We start from the raw sequence: 13,273 nt of genomic DNA, 5'->3' as shown, positions 1-13,273 counted from the left end.
AGATTTGAATCCAGAGTTGCATCAGAGGCATCCACGGCAAGTTGAAACATAATCAGCTCCCTTATGCCTGCTTCTGATGATGAAAAATGTTTTCTACAAAGGTGTTTCTTCATATTTGGGAACAGCAAAAAGTTAGATAGGGCAATGTCTGGACTGCAGGGAGGATGAGGAACACACTTTGTATTGATTTATGCAAGATAATTGCAACTTTGCAGCAGATTTTGAAGATACCGGCAGGCATAAGCACATCTCATGTGCATTTATTTCTGTTACCAATGTGTGGGTGGCACCTAGTGTAACGCTCAATATTTTTGATAGTGCTTCTAATATTACTAAATGATCATTTCTCACAATGACAGTGTCTTTGATAATGTTCTTTTGCTTGAACAGATCGTTAGATGAGGCCTATGTAATACTACAAAGGAGGTTTTTGGAGAGTCTGTTCTTCCAAAGAGCACAGCTGACTGTAGGTTAAAAATGTTTAAAGAAACAATCAATTTCAAAACAATGTCATGCCAGAGTGTCACAACTCTTATGGGAGTAATAAAAAAAATGGTGACATTTCACCTCCTGCAACAGAGCAAATGAAATGCCACCATAAAAAGAGAGTAAGAAAAACCAAAAAGCAGAAGGCATTCATCACAACAGCAATACAAAAATACCAGCATTTGAGTCACCATGGATGGAAGCAAAGTCAAGTTAGCGGAAGAGCTTTATGAGGTGCATTCAAGTTCTTAGGCCACCTAATTATTTTCTCAGACTGCGAGTAGATTGCAAGGCATCGCTGAGCTTCAAATACAGCACAAACACTCTTCCTAAATATGTGACATAGATGCTTTGACTCTGCAGTGGACAAGACATAGCTACTGCTAGAGTGAGGAGTGTATTCAATACTTAATGTAGCCTCTTCTAGCATACAGAATGATCATATTTTCCAGACTTCCATAGGTTAACACCCATTAAAATTAATTTTCAACGAAGTGAGACATGTGGTGATGGTGTTGTGGATGTTAAAAATGTGTTTTTGTTGATGCGGCATTCCAAAGAAGGCCAAAGGCCATGTGAAAATGCAACCAAGAAGCCTTTACTCTGGGCCATCAGCTGTCATATAGTAAGCAAAAGGGACAAATTCTAAAAAACTGCAGGAGATCCCAAAGAAGTAACTTTGAAAGGAGTCATTTGCTTAAATGCACATTACAATTTTGAAGTCCCAGTCAAGGTGAATGATTTTTACGCATTGAAATTGCTGCACTGTAATGACAAAAGGGACTCATACAGAAGCATTTTGAGTGGCCATTGACCGATGATGTAAACAATATAAGAAATGCATAAGTCTGCAGGGAGATTGTGTCAAGAAGTAGCAGAAGCTTCAACTTTCTGGTTTATTTTATCAGGAAAAAATTAGAAGACATATGAACTTGAGAATACTTTGTATATAAATGGAACCTCAGCTTTATACTGGCAAAGTAATTGAAATATGGATCTATATTCCAACTGCTTATTACCGCAGACAAGTTTCACAGCATATGCAATTACTCACCTTGCAGACATTTGTCTAATTTAGCAGATGGAACATATTTATTTTCACTGCAGTGACAAGTACGATCCTTGGAAGAGCAGTAAGCATGTTCTATGCATGAATCATTCCTTGAGCATTTTGTATGAGCATCTAAAGGAAAAATTAGATTAAAAGGCAAGATTAGAAAATAGCATAATGAAATGAATGGTCAATTATCATTAGTTCACAGGTTATAGTGATTAATTGTCTTAGGATGAGTTTTAAAGCCTGAACAAAGAAAAGCTTTATCATACCATACAATGAACTGTCAAATTCAAATGCATAACACTCATTACTTTTTTCCATGATTTAGATTACTTCCACGTAAATCATCTTGTAGACACCCCATAATGATGTTTTTCCAACATGAATTTAGATAAAACTACACTGACACTAGTAGTTTCAATCCACATTTTATTACATTGTTTCTTTAGTTTCATTATTTTTTAAGCTCTCCTGGAAATTCTGTATTTTGAAGATAAAATTAGTTATAAAGAATAAATTGGAGCACAATTTAATATCGCAAGCAGAAGATCATTGGTGAAGCAATGCACAACGGCCCATTCAAACAGGTGCCATTTTGTCCTAGCAGAATGGATTTTTCTAAATTTACATTAATACAAATGTTATCAGACAGTGGTACTTTATCATTATTATTTGCTTACATTTATTAGGCATATTAGTGTGAGAGAAAAAACACTAATAAATACATATATTTTATTGAAATCCTTTGATGCATTAAATTTTTAAATCATCAAAATAGGTACTAACAATATCAAATTACCCAAATCTCATTTTGTATTCATTTCGATCATTAATTTGTTTTCACAAACTCCTCCAAAAATAAATTATCTGATGCTAATTGGCCTACTTTCTGGTATTTTTTGCAATGTACTTTCTCTTTATTTGTCCCATGTATTTATCCATTGGCCTTCCTCTTGGAACTTTCCCCTCTATTTTCCTTTCTATGAATTATATTCTTCATCAATCCATTGCGTCTCAGGGTGTGGCCAATCCATCTGGTTCTTCTTTTCTCTATGGTGTTCCATTTGGTCCATTCTTCGTCTATTCTTCTGTATACTTCTTCATTTCTTATTTTATCTGTCCAGTTGATCTTATGCATCCTCTTCCAGCACCAGGTTTTGAAGGTTTCTAGTCTTTTCCAGTCTACTTTCCGATGGTCCATGCTTCTGATCCATAAGGTGCCACGCTCCATACAAATGTTTTCACATATTGTTTCCTCATTTGTTGTTCTATCCTCTTTGAACACAGCAGTTGTCTTTTCATTGTCAATGCTCTCTTAGCTTGAGCTATCCTTCGCTTGATGTCTGTGGTACTTCTTCCGTCCCATGTGATGATACTTCCAAGATAGGTGAAGGAATTTACTTGCTCTAATTTTTGTCCTTTCAGTGTAACTAATGTCTTCCACTTCTCTCTTCCACATACTAGGAATGTAGCATGTTTATCTCTTCTCCATTGATTCTTATTCTGATTAATCCAATGCCTTGTGCTTCTCTTATTGCCTCCTCCAGGTACATTTTGAACAGAGCAGGTGAGAGGTAGCATCCTTGTCTAACTCCTTTGTTAATTTTAGCCTCTATATGGCTTCCATCCCTCATTCCCATTGTAGCTACTTGCTTCTTGTATAGCTGATAGATTATTCTTTGTCCTTGTAATCTATTCTGAGTTTTTCCAGCAGTTCAAACATCTTGTTCCATTCCACATTGTTGAAGGCTTTCTCCAAGTCTACAAATGCCACATACAGTTGCTTGTTCACATGTATTATTTTCTCTATCATGATTCTCAGACAGAGTATGGCTTCTCCGGTTCTCTCTGTTCTTCCTAAAGCCAAATCGGTTTTCTGATAGGTTTTCTTCAATTTTCCTTTCCATTCATTAACTTATGATTCACGTAGGTATTTTTGATGCATGATACACTAGACTCAAGGTTTGATGTTTCTCTGATTTCTCTGTCCTAGCCTTCTTTGGTATCACGATCATCACACTCCTATGAAAGTCTTCAGGAAGTCTTCCATCTTTGTAGCTATTTTTGAATATTCCATACATACTGTCCTTGGCTTTGTTCCTGAGTGCCTTTATGATGTCTTTGTCGATTTTATCTTCCCCAGGAGCTTTGTTTCTCTTAAGGTCTTTTACTGCTCTATCAAATTTGCTCCTCAATATGTATGGGCCCAGGTTTTCATCATCCATTTCACTCTCGTTCTTCATCAGGTTTTCTTCCAGCGGCCTCAGACCTTGGTAGAGTTCTTTGATGTATTGCTTCCATCTATTGCCAATATCTTCACCTTCTATCAGTATATCCCCATTTACATCCCTGATGTTGTCGCTTTTCATTTTCCTCTCTACGAAATGTTTCTTCACCAGTTTGCAAGCTGTGTTCGTATTCCATTCTTCATATTTTCCTTGATTTCCTCGCAGCAGCCTTCTATCCAATTCTGCCTAGCCTTTTTGCATTCTTGGTTGATTTGGTTCTTAAGCTTCTTGTAGAGCCTTTCCTAATCATAATTCCTGGCGTTATTGCATTTTCTTTTTTCTTCAATTAGTTCCCTTATCTCTGTCGTGATCCATGGTTTCTTCCTGTCGGCTCTATTTCTCACCAGTTGCTCTTCTGCAACTTATGCAATTGCCCTCTTCAGTTCATCTCATCTTTCTTCAGTGCTCCTTTCCCCTTGATCACCTAGTTTGCTGTCAATGGCTGTGGCAAATCTTTCTCTGTTGTCTTTTTCTGCCAGCAATTTTGAGTTCTACCTTGGCTCTTGATTGGTCTTCTTAATTTTCTTGTGGCGAAGTTGGCTCTCCATGATCTTTAAGGTGTGATCGCTATTTATGCCTGCAACAGGGTAGCTCTTGCACTGCTTCACCTGGTTCTTGTATCTCCTTGTTACCAGTGTGCAGTCTATTTGGTATCTTGCGATATCCCCTTGCATCTTCTTTGTGTAAGTCCTTCGTCGATGTAGTTTGAAGAGGGTGTTAGCTAAGACCATATTCTTCTCATTGCAGAACACGACTAGTCTTTCTCCTTTGGTGTTCCATTTTCCCAGCCCAAAATTACTGTGTATACTATTTTGCCTCTGGGATATTTTACCGGGAAGGATGCAATCATGTCATAAATAGGTTGAGTGCAGGGCTGCATCTCCTCGGGAGATTAATGGGGTGGTATCCCGCTGCCTTCCACATCACAGTACTTAAGCTGATTCCGTGAACTTCACTCTCACCTGAAGCTGTTTCTGTTGATGCCAGACTGATCTCCTCTATCTGTGCCATCGATGCCTTCTACTGAGAGCTGCTTCCTATCAGTAGTGGGGTTATTTTTTGTTGCGTGTAAAAGTTGTCACTGTTTTGCTGGTAAGTATTTTCCGACAAAATAGCTAGGAACATATTCTCCATGCTACGGTCTTGAACCTGCAACTTTCAGTATGAGAGTCAAACACTCTACCACTGGTCCACCCCAGTCCTGTTTAAAATTCTAATAGTCTACATATATCAGTGATCTGCACTACAAAAAAAATATAGTGTGCTAGGATGAAAAAAAATACCCAAGAATAAAGTCACCATTAGTGATTAAGATATGACCCAAATTGGAGGAAAAACTTACGAGCCAAACAAAGATCACCAGGTTCAGACGGTGAATGATCTGCTATACACTGGCACGTTCTATCATCTTCAGAAGAGCAATATGCCAATGAGATGCATGAGCTGTTGTCTTCACAGCCTATTCCAATTTCTGGAAGCAAATAAATGAGGAAACATTTTACTTATATGCAGTAGTGTGTAATACAGGGAAGGACACAAAAATGATTAGGTAGGTGTTCACTGGGTACTAAGAGTGTCAACTTAGTTGCTTTATATGAAAAGTCAATTTCCCATCTGAAATCTGATGCAAATTATGAAAAAAGATGACCTGCGTGAAGTTAAATGTTTATATGGCAAAGTCACTCAACAATAATAATATTCTGTTTGCCTGTAAAGACCACATTATTGGTTAAATACATAATACTAAGCAGGTGAGAAGTGGTCACATAAATGTTCACAACTTTAACTGCAGCCGTAACAGACAAAAAATAATAGCAAAACTCAATGTTCCCAAGATACAGAAATACTATCACATTACAAAATATCATGTTTATAGATTCCCCTTAGAAGAGAGCATTTATTGGTATAGCATTTGAGAAGAATTGAATTCAATAAATTGTCATTATTTTGAATTTTTTCCTGTTGATCGATCACCTTGAAATGCATCCCAAGAATCTTGCTGCAATTTTATTTTTGTGTTTTGATTGTTTCATTCTTGCTTTTGAATTTGATTACTCCTTTTGAGTTTAATGTTGGTTAACTTCCACCCTCACTTATTAAATCAAACATTGAGTTGATTACTACCATTTAAAAAAATATATCTTTATCATTATTGTATTGAATGCCATGCTCTGTCATGGGACAAAAAATTTCTCCTAATTCAATTGTTTTTGGGTAGGAGTGGTGTAACTAGTTTGTTAATATGAAATATCCAGTTGCCAAATAAATCTGCTATTTACACAGTGTCTCCCCCACCCATCTTCCCTCTATTCCTCCCTGGGTGCTGGCTAGCTTTCCCAAGGAGGATTCCTTTCCATCTGCTCCTATCCACAACATATGCTTGGAGCTTTGTACCTCCTCTTCATCCCACCCCCAACTTTCCCCTCATCTTAAAAGGTAGTCAATTAGATAATTGGCAGTTGGAAACTCTTATCAGTAGTGCCAAAATGGTAGAGAGTATTGAATATTGCAATAAATGCATAGAAATCTTAGTTAAAATGTTTTTTCTCATTCCTAGCACAATTCTTTAGTGGATCATTTTCAGTTAATGCTATGCTATTTGTGGGGTTGCTGGAAATTACATTAGCATGGCCGGTGCTAAGAAATACTAATAAATCACATTTAAAGCATTTGAATAAACAGCAGATTTATTCTGTGTGCTGTGCATAACAGATCAAGATCAACGCGGCAAGATGTATGTCATGGGCGCATCGTGCACAATAGGGATGAACACTCGGCTGGGGTTGAGACGTAACTGGTTCCGTGTGGGTCAAGATGCCTCTCGTGGGTCATACCTAGGGTGACACCGCGTGGCACACCCCTGAATCGCTCAAACAAATGAACCGCCACACTATTTTTCCAAGAGGGTGGAATGCAGATAGATTTTAATTGGATGATAATAGAGTACACAGATTTCAACTGTGATTGATCTGACAATTATATAGTAAAACTAGGAATTGGGAGTGCTTCAGATAGTTTTTTGGCATATGGGATCCCTTGTCAGTAGCTCTGAATGTGTAGATACTTGGTCCATTGTTTCAGCCCATGTTTTACCTGTCAAATGCAGACAAGAGACAAGAGCACCATGGTCTGAGATTTGAAAACCATCCACTCAACCTCTATCAGGGCCACTGTTGCTAAACATCAAACAGGTAACCTATAAGGAACTGATGTTTCAACATGGCTTTAAGCCCTTGCTTTGGATAGCTTTTAATCCAGTCTCTTATTTATTTCTTTTCTAATAACTTGTAATGTTTTGTTTCTATCACTTATTCATCTACAGGCTGGATTACCATTTAAGCAATTATAAGTAGTATTACACCTAAGCACATTGGAACATGCTCAGTCAAAACAAATAGGAAGTGTCAACAGTACTCCTAGGTGACAAAGGCTAAATAACCACAGGGTATTGACCATTGACTGGTAGACAAAACTTGGTTTTTAAGTAGCTCTGTTTAATACCACACACGTTTCCACAACTTAAGAAGCCATTATTTCTTTTTTTATCAATATTTCACTGTAGTAGGAAGACAACAATATTTAGACAATCAGTCATTTGGTTTCTATGAAGAAACTGTTGTCAGAATCAAACAACAACGCAGTAAAACCCGAGAATGCTGAATTCTTCGAACCACCGCAGCGAAAACCTAAGCAGCCATATGGTTTCTATGATGGTTTACAATAATAAACATTACTATGATACTTTTTAAAGTTGCAACAAAATTATCAGGCAAATAATGCTTCAATATATAATAGTTATTTTTACACACACATGTCAAGAGTGTGTCATCAATATCCATTAAATTCATCACTGCAATTATGACCCATTAAATGGATTGTAATTAGAGGAAATGGAATATATTGAAAATCTATGTTAGCACAAAGTCCAGTTAACATATTGTCCACAACACACATATTACTCACGGGCTAAGCATGTCTCCTTTCCACTTGATGCAGTATAGTGGTCCTTGCACTTGCAGGTCTTATCAAGGGAACAGACAGCATTGTCTATACAGGATTCATCATCACTGCAGGGCATACCAATATCTGAAAAAAATAAGTCTTGCACATTAATTTGGTTTAAGTTTAAACAATTATCCTTAGTGATCTTCACAATCTTCACTTTTCAAATCAAAACATCTGACAATATATCAGGTAACAAATAAAATTTAGAAAAATACAAGTTGTTTAATATCTAATATCCATTAAATGTAAAGTAGCTATAGGCATCTTCAATTGGTTAAAGGCCTCTGTTTCAGTCAATGAAAAAAGACTTACGTGATAAACAATTCCTCCTGTCATTTGACTCTGTGTAATTATTCTTACACTGACACATTCTCCTTCCATCCACCAAAGCACAAACAGCATTCAGCACACATATGTCATCCTCTGAACATTTACCACCGACATCTACAACAAGAAAGATAAAAAAACACAAGAGTGAAGCCAGTTATCTTGGAAACTTTGTTTTCAAGAAGCTGTCAAGAAGAAGAAAGCTACAGCTACACTTAAAACAAGTATGTCTAATGACAGACTTAAAAAATACCCAGTAGTTTTAGATGTATTGTGAATTAGCAATTTCATTATAAATATTGTAGAATTACGTCAAGTATGAATTAACATTGAAAAGTTTTTATATTATTCAGGCTGTGAGACAAATAACAATGCCTTAAGTATGGTCATAGTGGTGGAGTAAAATTTGAAGTATGCAGATAAATTTGATGGTACAGTCTAATCTCATTACTATGCCACCTGTAGGGATCGAGCAAGAGTGGCATAGTAGTGAGAGTGGCATAGTAATGAGAGTTTGTAAAAATGGCATTATTTTCTCAAGTTACCCATCAATCTAAAGCTCTTAAGAATCGTTGGCTGGCGCATCTTCTTTTGGCAGATCTCGTGCATCTCTTTGCCAAGCCAATCGCACCCTTGCATCAAACCGAGCTTCCCGCTTCTCTGTTGCATGAACCTCCGGATGGTGCTCCAAGCGTGCTGGGCTTCCTCGAAAATTATCTCATCATCTTTGCTTTCCACCAGCTCCGCACTGCACAGCGTCTCCTCCGCAATCTCCTCCAAAGTGAAAGACCCGCCAGTCGCGAGGTGCTCGTCGGCTTCGAGAAAGTAAGACAGCTCGATCTCCCCGTTCTCGGGTATCTTTTCCTTGGCAGGCAGAACTTCCCAGATCTTGAGCAGTTCTGCATCCTGTGCCTCAGTTTGGATCTCTTTGATGAACTTGGTCTTCGTGAAACAATTCCTGATCATTGACTTGCTGACCTGCTCCCAAGCACACTGGGCAACTAGTAGAATATTGAGCAACAGGAACTTAAACTCCTTTCCCTCATCCATGCATGGCCTCAAGCCGGCGGCATAGCAGGAGCTTCTTGTAGTGGCAATTGAGGTTCTTTATGATTCCTTGACCCATAGGTTATGAATTGGCTGTCGTGTTAGGTGGAAAGAAGACCAGTTGGATGTTGTTCAGCTGGAGCTCGGGAGGGTGGCCAGAGAAGTTATCGAGACAGACCAGCACTCTGCGTCCCTGCTGGCCGAGTCGTCTGTCCAAAGCACGCATTATCTTCTCGAAAAGCTCCTCCATCATCCATGCCTTCAAGTTTGCCTCGTCCAGGTTGAAGATGTTGTCTGCGGAGACCTGCCTAAGTAAGGGCCGGAGGACCTGTGTTGCCACTCAAGAAGGGATTTCAAATCCACTTCTCCAGTTTCACCCAGCACTGTCTTGAACATTATGCCGTGGTGCTTCTTGAAATTGTCCAACCAACTGTCGCTCTCCATCAACTCTGGGATGTGCATCAGATTGGCCAGTTTCATCGCCTTCTCCTTGCCACATGAGCACTCCCTCATCAAGCTTTGGGTCGTGAACCTGCTTTGTGCTTTGATGGAACTCCGGCTTTGATTGCAGCCTCGATACATATCACCCTTCTTACTGAGAATGCCCTTCATGGTGGCCCTCTTAACTTCGACGCCCCATTTCTTGCTAATCTACCTGGCCAACTTGGACTGATTTGGCTCCTTCTTTGTGGCATCGATGGTTCTCTTTTTCTCCTTCAGTGGAAAGTCAGTTTGCTTGCGTTTCTGGGCTGATATTGTGGGCTAAATTTTTTAAAAATTGATGTCACTGTTGTGCATGTATGTATTGAATTCTGTTGTGCACAGCTGGACTTTAGTTTGTCGCTTCGCCTTTGGGACGTGAGTGTGATAATCGAGCACTGAGCAAAAATACATACTTTTTCATGACTCGTGCCTTTTAACAGTCACATGATAGTGGCATAGTAGCGAGAGTAGGGGGTGGCATAGTAAATTTATTTTGTATTGAATTTTGTCAGGACCGAGGAAAAGTGGCATAATAGCGAGGGTGGCATAGTAGCGAGGTGGCATAGCAGCGAGATTTGACTGTATAAGGAATGAGAGGTATGAGCAAGCTGTGAAGACTGGGATAGAAGGAAAAATTTTGTGCAAGCAGGGAGGAGGAAGAGGTATTAAACACTGTGCATATTTTTAGTACTTGTGAAGAAAAAATTAATAGGAAGTAATACTCCCGTATTGGCTTATTTTATCATTATTGCTCTAACTGATATACAGCCATCAAGCACATCACATACACAGCAAAACAAGATATCGACAAAGAATGCTATTGTGGTGAATTTTTGACAACCATGAAATATTCTCTGCAAGAAATTTGTACAATTGACAACAAATTGGGTTTATCGGTAAACACTACTTTTATTTACAAACATCAAAACTACCTGTATTAAATTTACTGCGACATACTTTTTTTATCTCCAATAAAAAGCTAAACAAAAATGCTCAAATGAAAATATTTTTCCAATTTGAGCATGAGATGATCCTAGTCAATTAATCTCTCATCATTAATTCCGTCAGAAATTCCTCTGTCATTCCTATTGGCCCCTTATTAAATTCATGCCCCTTCAAAATGTTCTCTCATTTCCTTAAGAATTCGTCCAAATCATGAGAAGAGATGAACATAAATTGGTATTTCAAAAATCACTGCAAAGTTAAAAGTTAGAAGATGTTTCTCTACCCCACTATAATATTAATGCAACAGGTGATCCAGAGCATCATCAGGATAAACCTCATTGATGGGGGAAAGTTTGATCCTTTGATCAAAATCCGGACAAGCAAGCGTTTCCTCAAATGAGATTTCCTCGCCGGGATAGCAAAACATTCCCCCGACTTCCTCAAAGCATTATACTTAGCCACACTATTGTAAACAGCTGATCTGGGGCACCAGGAGAATCAAACTATTTCAAAATATAATGCCCAGTGCTAACACTTTCGATAATAGCGGCTCTTCAATTGTACTCCGCACTTGTACGTAACATCTTGGCCATTTTGAGGTCATCACCGTTTACTAGATGCCAACAACTGTCAAGAACGCCAATCGCAACCTCCAGTAGAACTATGATATGGTAGGAAATTCAAATTGAAATATGTCCGGATTTAAGCGCCGCACTCTGTATATATCTATGAGTGGAAATGCCCCGCCTTACATTCATTAATTCTAAATGCACCATATAGAGTAATATCAAATGATGCGAGATGATAATTTGATACAAATAAGCATAAATTGTAGTTTAGTTAAAACGTTTCCCTATGTTTATCAGTGTAAATGAGCAGTATGTGGATGGAAAATGTAATATTTAAAATATTTCCAATTTGTACCATACAATAATTCAATATTTATACTCACAGGTTGAGCATCTTCCATTATTATCATTTGGAATAAGTTCAGCTTCACAAATACAAGTTTCATTCTTATTGTAGCAATATGCATGTTTAAAACAAAGATCATTATCTGGGCAGTGAGTTCCAATTCCTGAAAGCAAAACAAAAAAAATCAAAAGAAGCAACAAACATTTCCGGTTTTTAAAGCTTCAGAACAATATGTTAGCTGGTAGTAAGGTTTATATTGCTGGGGAATGAGATTTATCAGGATTTCATTTGCAAATGGACAGGAAATGAATTATAGACGTTGGACTATGCTTTTTGAATTACCTTTCTGATACGGTAAAAAAATTAAGATGAACGTTACTAGAAGCCATAAGGCTATAAGGATCAATGCAGGAGTGATTTGGCTGTGTTGCACTTGTCGTGACAGTGTGCCCTATACTTACTTAGACTTACCTTTGAATGAGGGCCCTGCCTGGGTCACGACTTTTGTGACTGTGTACATCCTGCCTTTATTACTTATTTTCCAATGGACGAGGACCCTGCCCATGTTACAGTGTCTGTGACAGCTTTTGCCACTCCCGCACTCCTTGTCGGACCTTTCCTTCGAACGAGTGCCCTGCCTGGGTTATGAGTCTCGTGACTGCGTCTATCCTGCCTTTACCCCAACCCAGGTAATGTTCCGCCATGCTAATGTTGTCCGTTCTCGCGTTAGGTTACCAAGGGTCCAGCCATCCATAATACTCAATTGCTTATACTTATATAAATGGTGAAATGCGCCTGAGATTGTATAATACACGATGTTGTTGGTAAGACTCAGCGTATTTAATGCGACTATCCCCAATACCCTTTGTGTCGCATTCAAAATGCCCCTTATGACACAGCCCAATAGTAATTAGCCCCACTTTCTGGGATTAGTATTAACAACAGATTTTGAAATATTGTAAAGACCCTTTTTTAGCAAACGATAAACAGTAGATATATGTATACTTACGTGCAAAACAGATGTCGCCAGTAGGAGAAGTCACATACTTATCCATACACTCACAGGTTTTATTACTTCCATTCTGCAGACAACGTGCATTTGCAATACATGTATTATCTTCAGTACATTGAATTCCAATATCTAGAAAAATTGAAAATATGAATGAATAGAATATTTCTCAACCTGATCTGTATCCATTGCAATGAATTTGCTTTATAATCCTTCAATGAAACTTCAGAATTGAATACCAATATGTAATGTTGCAATATACTCACGAGCCAGGCATATTTTCTTATTGCTTGCTGCAGTATAATTACTATCACACTCACAGGTTCCATTTCTGCTGCAATGGGAATTCTCTAAACAGACACTATCATCTTTGCATGGAGCACCAATTACTATAAAACACAACATAAATGTTCATTTATCATTGATTGAGTGTTAAAAAATAAATACAAAAAGTCAGTTTGTGAGTAACAATATTCTAAATTTAGGATGCTATAAACCTGAAATTTATTAAATATTTAGAGGTAAAGTTGAAGAAGGAACTGGCTGAGCTCTATATGGCTCATCTAATACTCAACCTTCTGACCAATATTACAATAGCACTATTCCAACAAATTATATAAAACTAAAATCCTTTCCATTAGAAGTGTGAGCAATAATCTTTTTTATTGAGTGTGAGATTCTATGTTGCTTCCCATCATTCCTTGATGTTTA

At 38.0% G+C, this 13,273-nt stretch overlaps 1 protein-coding gene across 1 annotated transcript in view; it reads right to left on the bottom strand.

Annotated features, from left to right (window-relative positions):
* Positions 1-13,273, bottom strand: part of LOC139696598 (multiple epidermal growth factor-like domains protein 10) — a 50,985-nt gene that overhangs the window by 32,155 nt on the left and 5,557 nt on the right. Inside the window, exons 6-12 of the mRNA XM_071595403.1 lie at positions 12,829-12,951; positions 12,563-12,694; positions 11,591-11,716; positions 8,149-8,280; positions 7,795-7,917; positions 5,174-5,302; positions 1,541-1,669 (exon numbers count right to left, since the gene is read on the bottom strand). Of these exons, the coding sequence (XP_071451504.1) occupies positions 1,541-1,669; positions 5,174-5,302; positions 7,795-7,917; positions 8,149-8,280; positions 11,591-11,716; positions 12,563-12,694; positions 12,829-12,951 (894 nt within the window). The remainder of the gene's footprint in view (positions 1-1,540; positions 1,670-5,173; positions 5,303-7,794; positions 7,918-8,148; positions 8,281-11,590; positions 11,717-12,562; positions 12,695-12,828; positions 12,952-13,273) is intronic.

This window comes from Hetaerina americana, unplaced genomic scaffold (genome assembly GCF_022747635.1).
Source record: "Hetaerina americana unplaced genomic scaffold, ioHetAmer1.1.p SCAF_7, whole genome shotgun sequence".
NCBI lineage: Eukaryota > Metazoa > Arthropoda > Insecta > Odonata > Calopterygidae > Hetaerina > Hetaerina americana.
This window is presented reverse-complemented; position numbering and strand designations above follow the sequence as displayed.